Below are 23,144 nucleotides of genomic sequence, written 5' to 3' on the forward strand. Positions count from 1 at the left end.
CAGAAAATTAAGACCACTTTACATAAGAATGTTTTCCTCTTCCAATTAAAGAAAATGTTTTATTTCAAAGATTTGAGAGTGGACAGTGTCAAAGTTAGAACTAAATAGCAGCCATTTCCTTAGATAATTTCAAAATAATTCAACATTATATATCAATGCAGTGAACTCTTAAGAGTAAATTTTATATTAAAATCTAAAGTTTGGGTATAGCATAAACTATCAAAATTATATGAAAGCCATGTGTGGACAAAAACAGTCTATAATTAGCTTGAATTAGATTTTTTTTATATCATACAAACAGATGGACAACTTTGAAATGAAAAAAATAAAATAAAATAAAATAAAAAACTTAAAATCCAATCTTAATTCTTATTTTCAAATAGGAAAATGATAATTCTGCCAAATAAAAAACACTGTCAATTAATTGCTCATGTACTAATTTTATCATGCTACTTTTATATTCTAATGCATAGGCCTCGATGTTAAGACAGGGCAGGTCTTTTTTGGTTTCTTTTTTGCGTGTTCTGCTCGTTTCTGCCAATTTGGTCCTCGACACACACCGTACTTACATGCCGGTTTGCAGGACGCTGAGTGAAAGAGGTAAAGTTTGACCAGCAACATGTTCAACTTTCACTAGTGTTTAACTGAGACAGCACGTTAGTCAGCCTGCTGCAGTGTAGTTACAGTTCACCTATCTTTATTGTTACGAATGTACAGCCAGTCAGTTAGTCTTATCTTGCGTTGATAACGTAAGTGTAGCTATACTTAGCCGGTTCAGCTAACTTAATTTGCTAACTTGTTTGTTGTATATCATTCTGTTATAATTACTAATAATTATCCCTGGGCGTTGAAGCTTTTTGTTCATCACGGGTTTGTGAGAAAGGTCTTTAGGGGCTGGAATGATATGTGCGACACGTAGCCATTACCAGGACCACGTCTAGTTTGAAAGCACTCGCTTCAGTAAACCCCATTGAAATATCTGTCATTTTTATCTTCACTCACGTATTAGCAAAATGTTATAGTGCACAAAACGCGTTTGAAAGCATATTCTGTCGGAGCAGGACGTATTCTTTAATTCCGCATAAATATATCGTATCAAACGACATGGTTTAAAGAATAAGAATTCGTGCTAGCATAATGCAAAGCATGATGGATCAGTAATACTGAGTAATATTTTATGTGGTGTGTAAGTAAGGCAGCATAACAATAATCATCAACACATGTTGATGTTAATCACAACAGTAATCATTTACACCTAATGTGCTCCAGTGAATAAGCTCCAGTAGAAGTGTCATAGTATGTATAGTAATACCACAGTACTCTATGCTACAAAGATGTGTTTGGGTCTTTGGTTTTGACTGTATACACACCACCTGATCAGAATTTCCTCTTAAGAATTTTCTTGGGTTGTGTTTCTGATATAGTGGATCCTCATGTTGAAGATCCTCAATGTGAGGGAATTTTCTCTTGTGGATAGACAGTAACAAGTGGCTGGGTGTTCTAAGAATCAGCACTTGGGCGAATATAGTTATGTTTCCTTGTTTACGGTTAATGAACCAATAGTGTACTCGCACATCCCTCTTCTTCCTCTTATTTTAGATATTTGATCAATTATGGAATGAAGCTATATAGTAATCTCTCTAAGTGTATTAAGACTATCCTTAGGGGTTCCTTCTTCAGATTTGTGGTGACATCAAGCACAGGAGACTGTATTGATGAATCCTCCTTTCTCCTTGGCCAAGCTTCAGTAAACACCCTCAGCATAACACATCCTGGACTCCAGTGCTCTTTCTTCACCACCGATGATAAGATCTTTCCCTAACAATCTGACGTCAGGATTTCAATATAACTACAGCCTTTTAAGTCCAAAACTTTAAAGTCATGCCTTACCTTGTCTGTGTTTGTCGCTGTGCCACTACAGTGGCTGTTTTGTGATTTCTGGGACAGCTCCCTTAAACTATAGAAAAGACGTTTTTGGTGTAGAATGAAATAGATCAACTTGGTTTAAAATCAAGATCCGGGATCACCTGCTCTTTGTCCAGTGGGAAATATAGGGGCTCCGTTGGATTTCTGATCCCGGAAGCTAGGGTGCCAATAGAGATAAAAAAAAAAATGCTGTGTACACAGGACAAAATATATTCTGATTTTGTCTAAACCTTCAAACCAGCAACACTGAAAAAGAAATGAAGCTTGGAGACCTTGATGCAGCTGAAATGTTATTGAATTCTATGTATGTTTGTTAGATGTACTGATGTATAATGGGCAACAATCCGTCCAAAGCAGAAAACAAGGCTGAGCCTTCAGCCAAAATGGTCATTTCACCAAAAAGTAAAAAAGGCAGTGAAAATAAAACAACAAATAAGCAAGAAGCAGCGAAAGGTCAACCTGTCATTGATAAAAATGTCAAAAACACACCAGCACCAGACGTTGAAACACATTATCTAGAGACGTATTCCCTCACACTCAGCTCTTTGGTTTAGTTTTTGTAGACTGTTTGCGTTTTAAAACTTTTATAACAAGACTATTTAATGTGCCACAGAAGTGTTGGTACCACTTTACAACAAGACTATCCCTATAAAGGTTTTATGAATGGTTTATAACCATTTTAGTAATTAACTTGTTAACACACTAAATCATTTATAAGCTCTTGCCAAATAGTGAGCCCACATGTCTCTGTACTGTTAAGCCTCATATCTCGTTAGTTACTGAGCTTTCTTTGCTCATCACATATTTGTTAAGTTACTAGCAATTAACTGCCGTCAGCGTCTTAGTGGTCAAAATTATATCACATGACCAGATTCATCCTCTAAGTATTGTTTACCTTGACATGTATCAGCAGCCGTCCTCATTCACACAGGTTTTGATCAGATTGTTCTGCACAAAGGAGATTAACATAGAGATGCTTTTGCTGGTTGTTCTCTTCTTTAGGACTTTAGCATTCCAGGTGCAACACAGGTGGTAACCTTCCATTACTTGGTGAGATGCTCACCCATTCTTTGTCCCACTGTTCACATCTCTGTTATCCTCCCTCCATCCATCTTCATGTTTCTTCATCTAATTTTTGCAACCATTTATTCTCAGTTACAAACATTTAAAAAAAGAGTCTTATTGTAAAGTGTAAAACACATCACTTTTTACTAATGAGTTACCATAAGGCTCCTTACCAGTTATAAATGGTAGTAACTCATTAGTAAGATTAATGAGTAGTAAGTATTAACTTGATCTTGCCAAACAGTGAGCCTGCATCAATGTATGAAAACTGCGTTATAACTTGTTTATAATAGTTTATTTATGATTTATAAAGTGTTAACCGAATTAATAACCTAATTATAAAGCATTCATAAATCCTTTATAAGGGTAGTCTTACTGTAAAGTGGTACCTTCAAAATTGCCCAGCCCTAGTAAGATATATCTAATGAAGTGATGATTAATGAATGAATGAATGAATGAATGAATTAAGTAAACCAATTTGTCGTCATGTGTCCTGGCTGTGTTCTGTGCTGCTATGATTTCCAATATGGCTGTGAAAGAATGTGTTGCGTTCCACCTGAAAGGCTGTCAAAAATCCCATGTGCCTGTCCGGCAGAGTGTCACACAGTAAAGCCTCAGCGGTGTCATTTCTAAAGCACTGTTGGCTCAACACTGTTCAAGCATTGTCCTCACTTGTATTGCTAATGCAGACCTAGCAGTACAGGCCAGCCTATATTGTTTTGCTGTAAGGTAAATATGCTGCAGAAACTCCTGGAACAGTTTGGTGTGTAAAGTTTTTTAAGCTTTAGCTGACCACTGAGAGAGAAGAAGCCAGGTTCTTCTAAATCATAGACCTCACAGAAAATATGTACAGTGAATGACTTTTTCACTAGTGTCATAGAAAAGTAAACCTCCTCCACCACCAATCATGTCTAACTCCTCATCTTCTATTCATTTTAAACACTGTTAAGCTAAAGAGTGCTGGATATAAAGGAAGTGACAGCAGCAGTGGCATTATCAACAGCCACATTTTCTATAAATATCAATTCATAAGCACTTGAAGCTGTGTGTTAGCAGTGTAGCTGTGTGTTAGCAGCATAGCTGGCTGTTAGCAGCGTAGCTGTATATTAGCAGGTGCAGCTGACTTACCTGTCCATGTGGCCGTGAAGCTGTGGCAGCCGGTGTAGACTGTGCAGTAACAGGGTGGTGGACAGTACAGCACAGCAGGCTGGCTTATCACTTAGATAACAGCAGGGGGGTTGGGTTGTGTGCCTGTATTTGGGAAGAGGGTGGTGGGGGGGTTGGGCTACATGAGGCTCATATTCCTTGTGGTAACCTTAGAACAATATATCAGTTTACATAGAGAGTTTAACCCAAAGTAGCTGGGGCCTAAGATATTGCCAGGAATAAAAACTTATGGGATACTTGTTCATTATTTGCAGATAATGGGCAACCAGTGATATCAACCTAAAATCACAATACTGAATGTTTTTATGCATCCCCCATAGTTTACCAGATTTTAAATAGCTTTCTTTGAATGAACAGTCCAAAACTCAAAGAATCAAAAATCAAAAAACCTCACATCTCAGACGCTGGAAACAGCCATTGCTCGACACTACTTCTTGATACATGACTTAAATCATTTACCAATTATCAAAAATTGTTATTGATTAAAGGTTGCCTCTGGAGTTGTTGGGGATTGCTCAGGTACTTTGTAGAATGTCGAAACATGTCTTTAAACCTTTAAAACATTTCTGGTGTTTAAAATTGATAAAAATATTTGTAGGCTTCAAAACCAGGGCTAATATGTCACCTGAGTTTTGGTGCACATACCAAACCTTTGTGATATGTTCTGGGTATCATCAAATAATTTGTGATTCATTTGTAATTTAAAACAAAAATCCCTTTTACACTTCACTTCCTCTTCCTACTGTCTCTTCCAAATGAGAAATGAAAAAATGAATTTGCGAAACCAAAATTTGAATTCGATTTTCAGGCTTTTTGTATGGAACCAAAAAATGAATAGATGATTTTGTTTTTTGTTTATATGAATTCGGTTTTTGGTTTCAAAAACAAACTAATGATAAAAGCAATCACCAAAAACTGACCATTTTGATTGGTTTTTCTTTTTTTGAGTCTGGCACGAAAAAACGTTTTTTTCCATTTTGTTTTTAAAACAAATTACAGATTTACGATTTTGATTATCCGATGATACCCAGACCTTACTTTGAGAAGTATGAATTTAAAAAAAGTTAAGAATTTCAATGCTTAAAGTCTTGTCTAAAGAAAACCTAGGTTCATTTTAAATTGGCTCATTAAAGATTAATTCCAAAATTAGCTAAAGTTCAACAGTTTTTGATTCTCATGCAGCAGACACATTTTCTGTCAACACCAAAACTGAACAGAAGTAACTGAAAGGAAATGAATAAAAAATGATGATGTCCCTGGTGAAACCTCGTAACAGTCAAACCTTCCTGATAAAAACGTCACCTGGTTCAACAGGTGAGCAGCTGTGGTGCACAGGCTGGTCACCACACCTTATTGTTGGGCCTAATGAGACAACCTGAGATGCGCCACTCATCTGCTTAGTAAATTGTGAGTTAGACAGAGGGGATGTATACTGATGACCTGTGAATAATTTAATGCAAAGTTATGTCACGGCTGCAGGCCAATAATTTGATAACTGATGGCAGGGTTCAGCTTTCAAAGGGTCAGTTCATGGATACCTCCAAGCAGTGCGTCTTTCTGGAGTCTTGTCCATTAGTGCTATGAAGCAACAGGTGGCTGCATCATTAGCTTCTGTTTCAAAAGCTGAATTCAGCTCCACTGACATGTGATATTCTTGAGTTTAACAGAGGGTATCACCAAATTTCCCCTTTGAAAGTTTTCCTTCATAGTGTTGTCTTGCGTTGATTTAATGGAACTGAAAGAACAGAAATGCTAATACTAACACAATTACAATTCCTGAATAAGGTTTTTTAGCTTATGAGAGGTCCAAGCAACAAAGCTACTGGAGCCCTATTGTTTTTGTTCTCTTTATTAGGGGTCCAACTTGAGGGGGCTGAGGGCCATGCATTGAACTCTAAACGTTTTGCATTGATGGCGCCCCCAAAAGGAAGAATATTCCAATATAGCGTAAAATGCTCAGATTTGTACTTTTTAAAATCGGAAATATGAATTGACCATAGCTGCAGTAAAGTCATTTTGTCACCATTCAGTGGATGTGATGAAAAGATTTCAGCTCTGTGGGAGGTATGGGTGATTTATTTTGATTGTTTCAAGTTTGGAAGGTGGAATGTTGAGAAATACTAGGCCACGCCCACTTTATCTGTACATCTAATTGTGAGATATAAACTTTTGGCATTGATGGCGCCCCCTAGTGGCAGAATAACTCAAGACGGCTTTGCCAAGCTCAGACCTAGCATCCATACATGTGCTCTGGGTCTGGTTAAAATCGCTTTAGCTTATTTAATTTATGAGCGTTTATGTGAAATTGAACTTAAACACAAAGGTTTAAAAATGTAATTTCTAAATTTTGATGTGTCAAAATTTCTGAGATAACTTTTTGGCAGCATTGTCTGTAGAACTGGAATACTAGTTCATTTTGCTTTCACTTAAAATTTTTGACAATGGCCTGAAAATTTGGCATGTCTAGAGCAGAAGATATAAATGAATAGAAAGATTGACATGACAAAAGTATTTTGACTCTAGGCCTGGCCATTTTGATTATTATAGCAACACCTGCTAAATAACGTGTCAATTTTGGTGTGTGACCTTTATGTATTGTTTCTACACCTCCACTAAAAAATTGACTTCAAAACTTTTACAGTGTAATATTTTTTTTCTCTTTAAAATTGTTTGTACAATAAAAACCATAAGACCTAGGATCAGCAAAATTTGACAGGTGGGTTGCAAATTCCACCCACTACTCAGACACATACAATGACACTCAATAACCTGAAACTCTGATATAATCAAGTTTTCACAATTATCTTTAAAGAGGCTCATTTTGATCTCCTAAGCTATCTTCATCTGGTCTTGTGCTCTGCTTGGACCTTGGTATATTTCTAACGGAGTTGTTTCCTTCTGTTCTCAGGTATGACCGGCAGATGTGATGGAGAGTTTAAAGGCACGATTTGATTTTCCCAGCCCCGTCATACAAGCAGAGGTAAGCTGCTGACTCATGTCAAGACTAGACTGTGACAGAAACTCCACAGGTAGGGCTGCCTCCATTTGATTCTGGTTGTGTTTGCGGCTTGTTGCACTGTTCCTGAGTAGACAACAAAAATCCATGAATACAGCTTTAAAACTGATTCAACAATGGATTTAAAAGAATTCAATTCATTAAATTCACACAAGTTGCCACACATTCTAGTCTCAACACTAGTGCCTGTGTTTTCATCACTTTTAAGTCATACCCCACCACAGTAGACTTTAAAACAGTGGTTCACAACTGGCGGCCTGCAGACCAAAAATGGCCCACCAGCAATAATATATGGCCTGCCTGATAATTCCAGTTGCATTTTTGTCTGCTTTAAGGTGGCTGTAAAAAGCATTAAGGCCACATTGAGGAAAAAAGAAATCGGAAATTTTGAGAATTCGGTCATAATATTACCCAAATAAAGTTGTAATTTTGAGAATAAAATCATAATATTTCAAGTAAAATGTCATAATATAATAAGAATTAAGTTGTAATTGTAGGTTGCGTGTTGTTTTAGAGGAGAAATATCAGAAGCTTTAAAATGAGGAGTGTGGAGCATCCTGTGAAGATCTTCTTTAGCAGAGGTTTCACAAATAAGGGATAATTCATCTTTTGGCTCATCATCATCATCATCATCATCATCATCATCATCATCATCATCATCATCATAATCAGCATCATCAGGACATTGAAAAGATTGTGAAGAATCTGAGTCTATTCTATTGTTAGACAGACAAACAGCAGCTGATAGAAGCAGCTCAGGCTGACACTGACTGTCCTTTCACCTGTTTGATTGGTTTATGTACTATTATACTACTAAAAATACTAAAGATTATGTTTTTTTCTCTCAAAATCTTTCAATAAATTTAACATAATCTTGATAAATACTTTTAAATTCTCGTAATATTGCGACTTTATTCTTGTAATATTATGACTCGAAATTTCAAGTTTCTTGCAAAGATTGGATTAGATGCAGAAAAGATGATTTGAAGATTAGATGCAAAGATGCATATACAGTAAGTGTCTCTGTGAACCTGCAGTATGCAGGCCAGGTTGCTGTGAGTAACCACAGCCCCTGTGAAGAGTAAAACATCTCTTGTCTGTTTTTTTTGTTTTGTTTTGCAGACAGTGAGAAATCTTGTTGCTGCTGTGCTAAAGGAAAAAGGGCAAAATGGACAAATCACACAGTCGTCCCTTCAGGTGAGTTACTCATCAGAGTGATGTTCTTAGGTGGTGAACAGGTGGAACTGTTAAGAATCGCTTGTCACTAAATTCAAGAACCCAATTACAATATGTAGATACCTGTATGCAATATGTTTGACAGTAAAGAGTTATTTATTTGATGCCTTTGAGCTAAATCTGGATTTAAACCTTGGTTGTCTGACCAGGGCCCAGCATTGGAGGCTCTATGGCAGCAATGCTGCAGTGACTGTGCTAGGGTGTGTTCAGCCTGCTGTGATGCCGTGGTGCTGCTGGTGGATCAGGGCCACGCAGACCTGCACTACGTCCTCAACAGTGTCCTCAACCTGCTACCCTCTGCTAGGTACACAACACTCCCACCATCACCAATCTCTTCTGTTCATCTGCATCATTGTATTTAAAGGTTCTGTAAACGATCGTCACTGCCACTAGATATTGCACTAGACCACCAGCATCTCAGACCAAAAAAAATGCTTCTTTACTGGGAAAGAAATTCCGACTTGGATTGATCTGCTAGGACCAGCCACACGAATGACATTGATGGAGCCGGTAAAGACTTAATGGATGTTTTGACAGTCCACCAGCTGACCAGGATCTCGGCCAGTAGTCCTCAGCCAAAACTCTTGTGCTCTGGTCTTGTCTCTTTCTTTGTCTGAGGCCTTTTTAGATGAAAATGTGATTTCTTCTTCAGTGGAGGAAATCATGGAAGGTTGCTCTCACCTGAACGCTGCATACTGCACTGAGCCATCTCACGTGTGGGCAGTGCCTAAACATGGGGAAAGCCAACGGTTTAACAGGACGGACTCAAATGCAAAAATGCACTTTCCCAGGCTGGTTACCAAAACAAAGAACAGAGAAACTCTGATTGTGACTCAGTGTGGCTTTGTTCTCTGCTCATTACTCCATTACTCCACTCTATCACATATATAGAAAACAGCTGTTTGCTGCTGTATTGTTGTTTAAAATCTCATTTACAGAACCTTTAAGCTAACCCTACCTTCACCACTCTCCATTATTGTTGAGGTCACAAATTGAAGGCTCAATAGACAACATGCAAATATCCATACAGTAACTATGGCAAAGCAGCAACATTGTCACAGATTGAACTGCAGGATGATTTTGTTGTCAGCTGTTAATCCAGGTGTGTCTCACACAGTAAACCTGACTGTGTCTGTCATTAGATGAGTTCAGCAGTGATTATGACCTTTTGTATTCTAGTTTAATACAACTTATTTTTGTAGACTTGGTCTTATTCCTGTCACTATTAATAATATTGTAGTCACCAAGTTAATAGCTTAGATATGGGAACATAGTGACATCACTAAAGATATGTCACACAAGGGATCAGACAATCAGATCAGAAAACTAGTCAATTTGCAATAAACCAAGAATTGTCCTTTAAGTTGAAGCCTGAGAAAAAGAAAAATCACCAGTAGACGTTGGATTGGATCCTGACCTCCTCTCTGTGTGTCCTGTTTTTGACTTGAACTGTCAACAGCAATGCCCAGGGACTGATAAAGGTGATTGGACGGCTGCTGCAAATTCAGGCAGACCAGAGAGACGGAGAAACAGCCTTCACCTGTCCCTACTCCATCAGGTCTGTCTCTGTTGTGTGTGTTTGAATGTGGCAAATGATTTTTTTTTTTTTTTCACATCAAACAATTTCTAAGTTTTTTTTTTCATTTCAGCAAAAAAAAAAGAAATATGTAATTGCCTTTCAGGGCCTCCGTACTAATTTCCCTGTTGATGAAAAGTAAATTTAAATTCAGACCACTCGACTAGTCTAAAAGTAAGAAAGCAATCAGAAAACGATCAAAATTGAGCACAGTTTTATTGGTATCCCCAGTGTGGCTAACATTAGCAGTGCTATGCGGTGGCTATGTAACATCTTAGAGGCTTAAGTTAGTTAACTGGAGTTGTACATTAATAAACTATTTACCAGACTAGTATTTCTGGTGCAAACTAGCGAAGAACTTGGGTTAACTGGTGGGAGGTTTCCTTTGATGAGTGAATCCCACCTCCATCCAATACAGATGATACAGTTACTATCCAGAGTAGGGGGAGTTCTTGGTGGTAAAGGTTAGTCTAACTGGTTGGATATCCCAAGGCTGATGTAGTGCAGTGCCTCCACTCCTCCTTGCCCTTCACTCCTCCTCCTCCTCCTCCAGCCTTAGATCTGCACCTCTGCCAAGATCCTGGGGCCTCCTTAATCAGTTACAGCGGGTGATAAAAAGACTGAGCTGCTTTGTCAGTTTTTTTTCCTTCATGTTTCCTCTCTCCTCCTCTCCATGTTTTTTTTCTCTACCTCTGACACCCTTTTCTCCTTTTTGTGTTTGAAAACTCTTAACCTCTCCTTCTCTACATCTCTATCCCTACTTTCTTTTGCTCCTTCTTTCCCATTGTCCTTTTCCTTCTCATTTTGTCTTCATCGCTGTCTCTGCTGTCTGCGTCTGTCTGGCGGTCTCAGCCTCCCTGGTGGGAAGATGAATGTGTTGAGGGCAGCAGGGTGGCGCCGTTGGACTGGCAGTCTGGTCCGCCATTGGTCATTGGGCCTGGCACCGCTGGGTGACTGTAAATGCTGTGGGATTAATGGAAGATGCACACTGGTGCCCATTGTTGACCGTCTGCTTGCTGCTGCCCCATGCAATCTGCCACTGAGACTCTGAGCCACTTCAGCACCCAGCAGGACCAGGGAAGGTTCAGGGCTAGGTCCGCCACACCAGCTCATTTTTCATGTGATGTTAACCCAGCTGTAGCAGTGTAGCCGGACCTGACTATCCCCTGCAGGCTTTCCCACGTGCTCAGGGGTTTCTCGCCTTACTGCTCAGGTACACTCACATGGTAATTTGCTCATTTATTTTGAAATAAAGATCCCTATTAAAGCAGTAGTGATTCAACCAGCAGCCCATTCATGTATCAACCACCTAGTCTTTGTTTTTTGGTTTGTTCATAAGGGGAGATAGCATGAGCAGCAATAGCAGTTATAGCTAAAAAGACACAAGCAGAAACTCAATAAACAGCCATAGATAGGGAGATCACTACAGCCTGACTGATACTGGTGGCTAATACTAATATATATATTTAAGAACTACAGTATATCAGCTGATATTAATTAATTAATGAAGTTATTTCGGGGGTATTTTCGCCTTTATTATGATGATAGAAAGACAGACAGACAGGAAAGTTAGGGGGAAGAGGATGGAGCTCTAAGGAGCCTAAATGGAACGCGCCCTGACATACATTTTTTTTTTTTACATAAACACAAACATTATTCTTAATGATACATTAAATTTGGCTGTTAAAAAAATCAGTTCATGTCTTGCTTGACTGGAACATTTTGCAATTAAAAAACAAGCAGTGCTCTCTGGTGGACAAGCTATGTAACAACAACACTGATTCTAACTTACCTTGAATGTATCTTTGGCAGTCCTGAACACATTTTCAGTTTGAATAAAAAAAAATTCAAAGTAATAACACCAGAAATTCAGAAAACTTGAAATACTTGTATCAGATACTATCTAACTGTTAGATGAGCTATTTGTAAGTTTTGCTATTGCTGCATAGCTAACGTTAGCATTAGCAGCTGTTTACTGACCAGTCTAGAAGAAACATTGTGAGTTCGTTACCAAACTTCATTCCTTTACACACCAACAGCTGTCTCCAGAGGTGGAGAGAAACACCAGTGTTAATTCTTGTCTCTTTGTCTCTATCTCTTTTCATATACTGAAGTTAGCATGCTAATCAGCCAGCGCTGGCCCGTCTCTCACTTTCGATAGTCACTATAGCCGCCAGTCTGTCCTGAAGATGTAGCTCTTCTTACAGGACGTATGTCTTGTAAAGCAATGATGGCTGAAGCTCTTGTGTAATGGTTATGTTTAAGTTGTGTTTGCCTTGTCGTGCCTTGTGTTTTGCCTTGTAGTGTTCAAATAGTAAATCAAATCTGTGGTGGAACCCCAGCTTCACCTTCACATTGTTTCTGTTATGACTATGTTCAGCGCTACGCCAGCAGTCGGAGTGAATATCAATAGGTAATAAAAATCTATCCAACTTAATGTTATGTTAGGTTAATGTTAGCTAGTTGAGTCTACCTTTTCTTCCTCTCTCACTCCCCCTTGCCTCGGCCGTGTGTCGCCACATGACTCCAATTCCTGTATCCATTATTTCATATTAAAAGCCCTCTGCAGAATCATGTAATTGCAACTTTATTATATTGCAGCAGTAGGGATCATTTTGCACTGGGGGGCCGCTGCTGCAAAATGTATAAGGCTGAAAGACTGCCTCAGAGGTTAGTGCAACCTGCAGACATCCACAGGACAGATTCTTCCTGGCTCATTTGTATGCCAGCAATTTGATTTAGCTGTGAACTTGGAGTTGAACTAAAAGGAGGGCGGTCTCTGTCTTGACTTCCTGCCTCTTCTTTTGTGTGGCAGCTGAAAAGTAGAGACCTGTGTGCGTGGCTGATGGATGGGAGCTGTATTGAAGCTGAAGGTTTGGAGATGGCCACGGGGAATCTGAGGAGGGGAGGCAGAGATGGTCAGACAGATAACACTATGGGAGGGAAGGAATTCAGCCCACGCTGCAGGCTGTCACAGGCACACACATGCTCTGAACTCAACTTCCTTCCTACACTTAGATATGTGGTGATTGATGTTAATGCATTGATGAAGTGGAGCTGATGATGGTGTCCACCCCCACACACCAGCCCTGTTTGTTAACCTCTGGCCCGTCTGTGGGCTGCAGTCTTAACAATACACAGAGACTTCACCTTGGATATGACCCCGCCGTTTTGTCTGGACTTGATGGGATTGCAAATTTAAGAATAATGGAGGCTACACACAGATCGTATAGAGGCCGAAAGGCTGGTGATGGTGGTAGAATTTATTGTCTATTTTCTATTTTATTGATTAAAAAAGCAACAGAACCAGAGATACAAGATGTGTCTCAATTCAGGAGTCTCATCCTTCAGAGGATGTATTTGAAGACTGATTGCGTCACAGCAGCTCGACTAGACTGGTCCATTTCAAAGGCTCATTCAAATGCATCCGAGGAATGCGTCATTCTTTTTCTGGACAATGAAGGCTCCAGCAGGTGGATTCTTCTTGGCCCAACTCGCCCAAGATTCACTGTGCTGGTAATTAAAGCAAATAACCCAAGTATTGGGTTTAAGCTCAGTTCAACAGCTAACGCTACAACTGTTAAAACCACAGGCCTTAAAACTTCCAAGTTTTTATAAAAAAAAGTTACATGTTGTCAAGGTTTCTCGGCAACAAGAGCTGTGCTTTGTGACTCAACGGTAAGGGTGGGAACAGCTGGTGATGCAAAGCGAAAATCCTTCGTTTCAGTTCGGCCTTCGTGGTGTACACCGATTATGAGGGGCCACACCTTCGTAGACCACGTCCCCTGAAGGATGTTACCCCTGAGTTGGGACACAGCTATTGTTTTTTTTAATTAAAACACATTGTTCTTCTTCACATTCCTTCTTGTCAAAGTCTGGTGTCCATGTAATGTACAATGAACATCAGTCGCTGATAGCTGGTTTGGAGATTTGGGTGTGTTTTGCTTGTAGCAGCTAATTTAGTCTCGAGTGTACTTTGCCATATATCCCACCTGACAGCAAAGTCATGGTAAACTGACACACATGAAATAAACCTCTACAGGTACATCACTGCAGCAGGTGAGAGTTAAACCACTGGAGGTTTCAACAAGCAGTTACATTTCTCTTTAAGTTGTTGATAGTGCTGCAAGTTTAAATTATTACAACCTTCCTTTGTTTCCATAGTTACTGCAGTATGATAATATACTCTTGATAAATACATAATGAGAAATCTTAAGCAAGATTCAAAATTTGCTAATTGGTTTCTAGGTTATATTTAAATGAACTGAAACCATGGCTGTTTAGAAAAAAGGAAGTCATTGTAAAACTTTATCCTATCCTTTGGAAAATAGGAAGCACTAAGCATGAATGAAAGTACTGTATATGTCATTTGTTAAAGGGTTTAATTATGCAAACCATAGACAAGCCAGGGTTATTCCAGGGTTGAATTAGTCCTCCCAGGGAAATTCATTCATTCATTATCCATAACGCTTATCTTGGGGTCGCGGGGGGCTGGAGCCAATCACAGCTGACATTGTGCAAGTGCAGGATTCACCTCGACATCTACTGGATGGATTTGTACATAATAGAGTGCTGCAGGGATGAGTGGCAAAACCCGGAAATAGTTTGCATTTTAGCACTTCCTGTTTGCTTGTACTGAAGTTTCTGGGTGTTTTGAACTGATTTTTGGTCAGATGACCAAAATAAGGTCTGTGGTTAACCCAAGACATTTTTATGTTTTATTCTACAACATAAAATACATCAGTAAATACTCCAGTCCTGATTTTTTGAAGCTTTTACTGTCTATTAAAAAGGACGGTTGCTAACAAGTGTCTAAATGAGACTACAGAGATTGTCGGGGACGTTAAACGTCATCATGTTGAACATGAAAACCAATAAACTCACCAGTCCACCTTCACAGCTTCATGTTTATACAAACTGTCACTAACTCTGTCAGAGGAAAGGCTTTTGTAGAAGAGGTCAGAGCTAAATCAATCTACAAGCTGAAGTTTAGTGGTGGTGATGTTGAAGACTTCTGATTGTATTGAGGCTTCATACATCATAAAGTGGTGTTCATTAATGAAGATGATCTTGCTGAACTAAACCTGTCAGGATCAGAAACTGCTGTTTAATTTATCTAATAATCCAACACAAACGATGGAAAATCTCATCGGCTTTAAGTGCAGGGAACCAGGGAGATGCTCCAGGTTGGTCTACAAAAATACTTAATCGCTGCAGCACTGAATTTGGGTAAAATGTCTCAACAACAATTGGCTGTATTGCCATGAATTTGTTACAGATATTCAAGGTCCCAACACAATGCAAGCTAATGACTTTTCCTCTCGTGCCATCATGAGTTCACATTTGTGGTTTTTAGTGCAATATCTTCATATTTGGTACACTTGTTCATGTTGTATCATAATAACCTTTCGCATCTGGTAAAATCTGTCACAAACATGGGAATAAAATAAGAAGTATGACACTGACATCTATGTGAACGTGGCCTTGTTTTCCAGGACCAGCCCTCACCCATATATCACAGCCCTGGAGAACCGAGTGGACTGCTGGCCAGCTCTGCTGCTGGAGATTGATGATTTCATTCAGCAGGCTGCTGACAGGTCAGCCACAGCAGAGGCCCTGAACCCTCTATCCAATCACTCACTCCTTCAGTGCATGCATTTCAACGCCATCTGTGAAGAGCACCCATCCCAAACAACTCATCACACCACTGGCAGCTGTTGTTATGCAGTACTGACAAATACACACTGACACATCCCACAGCACATGGAACATAGAGCATTTAGCTCACAAGGACTGGGTCAAAGACACTTTGAGGCCAGATTGATGTGAGCCAACATTATGTGATGCCTCCAGACGTTCTTATTAACACATTATGTATCTACACACTGCAGAAATCAACCAGTCTACATCACCATGCTGGCCCCCTTCCTGCAGTACCTGTACTGTGAACCTCAGAGGCAACCCCAGCACGCCCTCTTCCGACACAGCCTCCTCAGGGTGCTGCTGCCCACATATCCCAGAGTTGGATCGGTCCTCCAGGACAAGGACCAGGAGAAGCCCTCCACAGTGTCTGACAGCCTGCTGCACTGCCTCTGCCAGCTGGTTCCATACATGCAGGTGACGCAGTGATAGTGGAATAGGTACATTTAGGCAATAATCAATGAGAGGCTGACACCAGGAACTGCCTTAAATTGTTAGTTTTCTGAAGTTGCTGGAAATACAGTGCAAAAAATTCTAATGTTCTTCTGTTTACATCATGTCCTGTAAAAGGACATGAGAATGAATACATTTAATTAAAAGTATGAAGAAGAAGTAACAAATTCCTTCTATACAAGTGAGAAGTTGAATTCATAAGCAATAAAACACAACTTCACTAAGTTCAGTTCAGTCAGGGGTTTTGCTGCTACAATCTTAATTGGTCTGGTGTGGTGTTATAGCTTAGGGGGCTAATGTTAGCAACATTAGTCAGCAGATAAATAATACTTTGTAACTGACATTACTCAGCGGGCTCGATAACTACGTGTTAGCATGTTGCAGGTAAACATTTGATATGTTTTTCTTTGAACCCACAAGAGTAAAATGAGAAGCAAACACAGCATATTTGAGCATACTTGTAGTTTCCTGGTCATGGTCCCTTTCCCTTCACTCATACTCACATCAACTAATGATGTTACTGTTTCTGTTTTTTTACAGAATATCTACTGAATTGCATCTTTTGCTTTTGTTTACAATATATTTTTAAAGTGCCCATATAGTATAAAGGTAGATGTCCATGTGTTGTTTGATTATAGATCAGCTCTAGGTTCTATATTAATACTGTGAAAGTATCAAAGCGCTCAGTCCCCAGAGAAATGCACACAGCCTGTATTCAGAAACTGAGCCTTAAATGGATAGTTCAGGTTTTCTGACGTGGGGTTGTGTGAGGTACTCATGAATATTCGTTACATTACTCACAGTAGGTTCAGCGTGCTCCCAGTTAGGAAAGCTGACCGGGGCACCAGCAGAGTGGCAGAGTGAGCCACCAAAACAATCCAATATCAGTTTGAATGTATGAAAACTCTGCTCCACTCAAAGCTTTTATGTGTAGGATTTGTAAATTTCCAGCTTTGTTGGCTCTGAGTGAAAGAATAAAAAAAGACAACTTAGCATACAGCAGTGATTTTTTTCTACAAACAAATCTTACACCAGTAAGATAACTGAAAATATCCTGGAATGTCAGAAAAAAAAAAAATAAAATCTACACGTAGACGCTTTAGAAAATTTAACTTTACAAAATCTTGGGGTCCAAGTTGGAGCTAAAAGACTGCAGCAGCTTAAAGGACCTACAGCGGCCTCACTGGAGTATTTTTCTTTAAGGAAAGTGGTTAAGAGGTGTTGGTGTTGGTCTCTCTGTGCTGACAGGTGGACAGCATGGAGGCGGTGCTGGAGCTGTGTGGATTCGTGGACACTCTGCTTCAGGGTCTTGTTGGAGTCTCTGAGGAGCACCGGAGGACTGAGAGAGCCAGGCTGCTTCTGCATCTGCTGTGCGCCTGTCAGCGTTGCCTCCAGTTGAACGGAGATTGTCGGCCACTTCTCAACCTGTTACAGCAGCTACTTCCTGCTGGCCAACAGGTCAGACAGCAACATTAATGCTTAGCTTCACTGTCTCACTCATCAGTACAGCCCATTGTACAGTACAAGCACTGTCACAATCTATAGCTGTACTGTTATTTCTAGGAGCTGCCAGTGGACGAGTTGATGATGGGTGTGGCTTTGCTCCTGCTGGAGGCCCCTGCGGTTCAGCAGACCAGCCTGCTCGGTCTGGGTAATAACTGTCTTCATTTACATGAATGTGTATCTTTGCAAACAGTTTATATTTGATCCCAACGGGCAGAGTTAAGACTTTCATGTTAGAAAGTGATCTACCAGGAATGTGTGCTCACATGGATTTGATTGGCCAGTGCAGCTTGACAAATGATATTGTGTTTCAGCAGATGTTCATTTTTGGCTGGGTGAAGCTGTTTTTGGAGAAGCCTCCTGCATTGGTTCAAATGACTGAGAGGGTTCAAGCTGAACACAGCATAAACAGGAAGTCAGTTTGCTATTAAAAGTCATTATACCCCATGACTTCAATAGACATCTTCATATTAGCGGAAAAAGCTGAAATATTTTGAGCGAATACTAAAAACCAAAAGGCTCTCTTCTTATTGGCTGACTGTTTTCTGAGTGATCCAATAAAAATATAGCAGATTTCAGCTAAACACTTAGTGAAGCCAAATCCTGCAAAGTTGGATGGTGGGTCCAGGTTGATGGGGCTTGGGGCGTGTCTGAGGGCAGTGACTGCGTAAAGTTCCAGAAGTCCTGACAGCTGATTTTAAGGCTCAGTTTCTGAATACAGGCTGTGTGCATTTCTCTGTGGACTGAGGCTTTGATACTTTCACAGTATTAATATAGAACCTAGACCTGCTTTATAATCAAACAACACATGGATATACAGTATACCTTTAGACTGTATGGACCTTTAAAGCAGTAGCCAGAATACAGAGATTAAAAGTTTATAATTCAGAAGCAAATTAAAGCCAGAAAAAATGACATTTAATGTATTTCCTGAGTTTAATTCTATAATCATATAATATAATATTATGACTTTTAATTACTATTGCAGAACAACTGATACAGAATTTTTGTTGCCAATACTGATATTAATATTAGAGAGTTTAAAAAATCTGATAATTATCAACAGATTTGCCTCCAAAAAATGTACAGGACATTTTGCAGTGTAGGAATAAACTTGTCATTACTCTGGTGGAAAAACTATAGAATAGTGACACTGTTTCAAAACAAATCTTTGGTATTTCTGGACTTTTAATTTCTTCTCAGGCTGTTATTATTGTCTTATTCTCTTATATGACTTTTTCTTGTGAAGTTGCCTGGCCTGTTACAGTGAATGACAGTATGATGATGATGTCTAAAATAGAAGAAGAAGCAGATATTACAACATGTATTTGAAAAATTCCACCAAACTTCATCACATTATCGTTTCTTCTGAGATATGACCACTGTCTAAAAACATTGTTATTTGTGGTGTTTCCACTCAAGTCTTTTTATGTACACTTTCATCGTGCACATAAAAACACAGATCAAAATGCTCCTGTAGTAAGTTCTCGTCCAGTTCTCATTCTACTGTCCAGACATTAAACTGAGAGAGAAATCTTCACCTGCAAATAAAATGATCAGAAAAACAAACAAAGCCAAACACTCCAACTGTAGCACATTTATAGGATTTCATTTGTAATTGGTTTATGTGATGAATATCATGTCTAGCTGCATAACTGTTCTTGATATGAAATTCATTATAGATTAATATGTTGCTGTTGTGAAGGCTGCACCACTTGCATGTTTTAATACAGCAGGCCTGCTCAAAGCATATTATTTTACTCCCCCTCAGCAAACTGTCATAGGCCAAGATCTGAACTTTACTGATTGGCACTAATGAGAGTGAAGAAGGAGAGCGTGAGCAATAAGTATTTTTCCATTTAATTAATTCCAATTGATTGCGAGCACAGAGAGTCTTTTAGTCAGTGCACAGAATGTCAACTGTGTCTACAGAGAACCATACGAGTTTCCAATATTAATTCATATCTATTGAAGTTTAAGTGGATGTCTGTGTAACTACCATATTTTTTCTGGTTCCCTCTTAAACTTAAATAATTGCATTAGTTCTATCTCAGAACATTGTCTGGATTTTTTCTCTAATTTATGCCAAATTTAATAGTTGTAGCACTGCATCAGATTTAAATACATGAGGAGCTAGATAAAGTGTAATTTATTCATACATTATAAAATATAGTTGAAGCCACCATAATCCTTCCTTGCTACATGTTGAAGTCCCCACTGTTGCTCTGTTGTTAATTAAATTTTTCTCCTGCTTTGTTTTACTTAACAACCTCATTTGTCTGTTTGGATTCATTAACCTTGATGGGATTTTTTCCCTCCATCTCTCTCCTCACACAGCACTGAGTTTAGCTCCTGAGCAGGCTGAGCTGGCACCCTGGTTGAGTCCAGTCCTGGTTCTTCCTGTGCTGCAGCTGCTGTCCTGCTCAGGCCTCACTGAGCCTCTGGCTGACCGGAGGACACACAGCCTCAACAAGAGCCTGGCCCACAGCCTGCTCCGCAGCATCAGCAGGCAGGCGGATACACCCCAACAGGTAACACTGAAGCTGGTCCTCAAAGGCTTTTTTTTTATGGAGGCAATATCCAAACAGAAAGGAAGTGGTTTGCTCTCAGATTGAGTCTATGTCCTCTGTGTGGAGACTCACTGATCGTCACAGTCCAGCCTCTTACACAGGATCAATTGCAATCAGTTAAAACAAATCAAACACAGTTACATGAACAGGACGTGTGGGGCACATGTAGAATAAAAGGTTTGGCAGTGGCCAGAAGATCAGCATCACAGGTCAGAGGGAAAAGAAAAACATTGATGGTCGTGGTATTAAAAACATGAAATGACATGAAAAAAGGAGGACATTGAAAAAAGGTCAGAAGGTAGATAGCTTTGCAAGTTGTGCTAGCTTCAGAGCACTGGTGTTTCTTTATTGTTTCCACATGAATCATATATATATATATATTTTTAGTATATAGTACATATAGTATAGTATATATTTTAGTAAGTATATTTTTTTGGGCTTTTTATGCCTTTATTGGATAGCACAGTAGAGAGAGACAGGAAATGGGGAGGCAGAGAGAGGGGGAATGACATGCAGTAAAGGGCCATCCGATGCGGGATTCGAACCGGGGCTGACTGAAGCGAGGACTGTACTCTCTACATATGGGGCGCCTGCTCAACCCACTTTTTTTTAAACGTAATTTTTTAGATTGAGGTCTCTTTCTGGAGATCTTTAGTTAGTTACTTTGTCATCTACTGTGTAGAAGCTTAAACATTTCCAAACTCTGATACCTTGGTGTTGTGATTGTCCATTCAGGATGGCTTTGCTAGTTTTCTCGCATTTTTGCAGCAAACAACACAATTTTGCAAGTTGCTGAGTTTACTGAGGGTCAACAGGGAATGTCATAGGTCAAGCTGATAGTGAAGTTTTAGAGCGCCATCTACTGGATCTAAAGGCAAACTACTTCAAATGTTTTGTTGCATTTATAGGCTGATGTTTTGACTTGGAACAGGTCGCCTCAGTTGCATTGACCAGCTGGAACTCTGTTGTTTCTCTGTCTGTCTAGACAGAGAACTTCTTTGCAAATAGCCAGTGAAATCATTTGATTTTAAACTGTGTTTTCATGAAACAGTAACTGTCACGACTCTATCATTATTAGCCTCTTTTACACAGCTTGTTCAAGGCCTGAGAAGCAGGAGTAGTAGTAGGCGACAACAGAAGTAGACACAGAACTGGACTGACATCTGTGTGAAAGGGAGAGCCGACATTGGACGCTGACACTGTTGTGTTACACATCGTACCTCTGATTCACGAATATGCTGGGGGAGCATTATGCTAGCTTTGTTTGGCTCACTGCAAACAAGCACAGGTGGCACAATGAAGGGTCTTCTTCATGATTTTATCAACATCCCTGTTGATAAAACATTATTGTCAGTACTACATACAGTATGTTGTGTCTTACAGCTAACTCACAAAGGCAGATCTAATACTTTCATTAATTTAGGTTTCATTCTTAAAGGATGAGTTGTATAAAGATTTTGACATATTTAACTCATTGTGGCATTGCTGCCTTCAGAAACCTGTAGTGGTCAAAGGATAGTTCATTCAATTCATCTATAGTTCAAGATACAATAAGGGAAGTGTTACAAGGTACCACACCATGTTTTAAAGAGCTGACACTCATTATTATTTTTTAATGAGTAGAATTATACTTTTTTTTAGCATTGAGTATTTTACTTTTTCATCTGTCTTCCTCCCTTAGCCTGCTCCACCACTCGTGCTTCCTCTCAGTTCCTGGTACAGCGAGCTCACTGTGGCTCTCTCCATACTGCGTAAAGTGGCAGATGATCCAGCGCCAGCCACTGATTGGCTGTTGTCGGTTCGCTTGGCCGTGTCGTCCGGTCAGCGTCTGCCCTGCTCCCTCACCCTCATTGTGACCTATCTCATCATTACGGGTCAGGAAGATGTCTGCCAGCTGGCTTTGGACACATGCCAGTCCTTCGCTGCAGCTGACCCCTGCCAGGTAGATAATCCACACGGCTCAGTTCAACACTGGCGGGCATCTCAAGTAAAAGCCCTTCTCCTAAGCTGTTAGAAACTGACTGAGTATTGAAATAAGGTACTTGGTTAAAACTAGAATATACCTCAAGGCAAAACAGTTGATTCTAGTCCTGCTTTTCTCATCTTTCAAGACCTCACCAAGCATAAACCCAAATGTTTGTAGGGAAGCAAAAGTGTAAAAATGAAAAACAGAAGACATTAATATAGAGTTCAATAAAAATCATCTTATAAATACAAAATAATTTAATGTTCATGTTAACAGTGGGTGGTGGAGGTTCATGAAAACAGGGAACCCCCTTAAGTTTTTGTTAGGCAGCTGTTGATCCTGCTGGAACTGTAAGTGTCTGTCCAGAGCAGAGAGAGAAAATATATGGTGGTATTTATATAACAGTCAGCGATACATAAAGGCCAGGTCAAAAAACAAAGCGATTTATTCAACATAACACATATTTCTAATCCATGTTCCATGTGGAAAACTTGATTTGCTGTCAGGCACACAGATAAAAACTAAGCAACCACTAATATATTATAGCAGGGATGCCAGGGTGAAATTGGTCAGGGGGCCAGATTTTTTTCAAGTGAGACCTCAGCGGGCCGAATTACACTTTCGAACTGAAAAGACCAAAAACTGACTCAACATCACTGTTTGAAATTATTCATTAAGCCCTACACATCAAAAAGAAATTGCATTGGCACCACAATAACCTCACAATGAAGCCTACAATTACATAGAAGCCTAAAGCAAGTTACAGTACCCTCTGAAAACATAACATTGTCCTATCCATGCTAGGGCTGTCAAAATTGCTCAAAAATGACGTTTGAATATTCCCTCTAAAAAACACATATATTCAAACTATTTGAATATCTATTTGCGCATTATTCAATGACGCGCATCACATCAATACCAGGACAAACTAATACAACGAGACATAACTACTGTATAGGTAGGCTA

At 39.5% G+C, this 23,144-nt stretch overlaps 1 protein-coding gene across 1 annotated transcript in view; it reads left to right on the forward strand.

Moving 5' to 3' along the window:
• Positions 1 to 565: 565 nt before the first annotated feature.
• focad (focadhesin) overlaps positions 566 to 23,144 on the forward strand; it is a 56,516-nt gene continuing 33,937 nt past the window's right edge. The window contains exons 1-11 of the mRNA XM_022747766.1: positions 566 to 600; positions 7,067 to 7,138; positions 8,297 to 8,371; positions 8,560 to 8,714; positions 9,870 to 9,968; positions 15,482 to 15,583; positions 15,878 to 16,103; positions 17,388 to 17,597; positions 17,703 to 17,790; positions 19,980 to 20,173; positions 21,894 to 22,154. Of these exons, the coding sequence (XP_022603487.1) occupies positions 7,085 to 7,138; positions 8,297 to 8,371; positions 8,560 to 8,714; positions 9,870 to 9,968; positions 15,482 to 15,583; positions 15,878 to 16,103; positions 17,388 to 17,597; positions 17,703 to 17,790; positions 19,980 to 20,173; positions 21,894 to 22,154 (1,464 nt within the window). The 5' untranslated portion in view covers positions 566 to 600; positions 7,067 to 7,084. The remainder of the gene's footprint in view (positions 601 to 7,066; positions 7,139 to 8,296; positions 8,372 to 8,559; positions 8,715 to 9,869; positions 9,969 to 15,481; positions 15,584 to 15,877; positions 16,104 to 17,387; positions 17,598 to 17,702; positions 17,791 to 19,979; positions 20,174 to 21,893; positions 22,155 to 23,144) is intronic.

The sequence above is a fragment of the Seriola dumerili genome, unplaced genomic scaffold, assembly GCF_002260705.1.
Source record: "Seriola dumerili isolate Sdu_G_001 unplaced genomic scaffold, Sdu_1.0 BDQW01000111.1, whole genome shotgun sequence".
Taxonomy (NCBI): domain Eukaryota; kingdom Metazoa; phylum Chordata; class Actinopteri; order Carangiformes; family Carangidae; genus Seriola; species Seriola dumerili.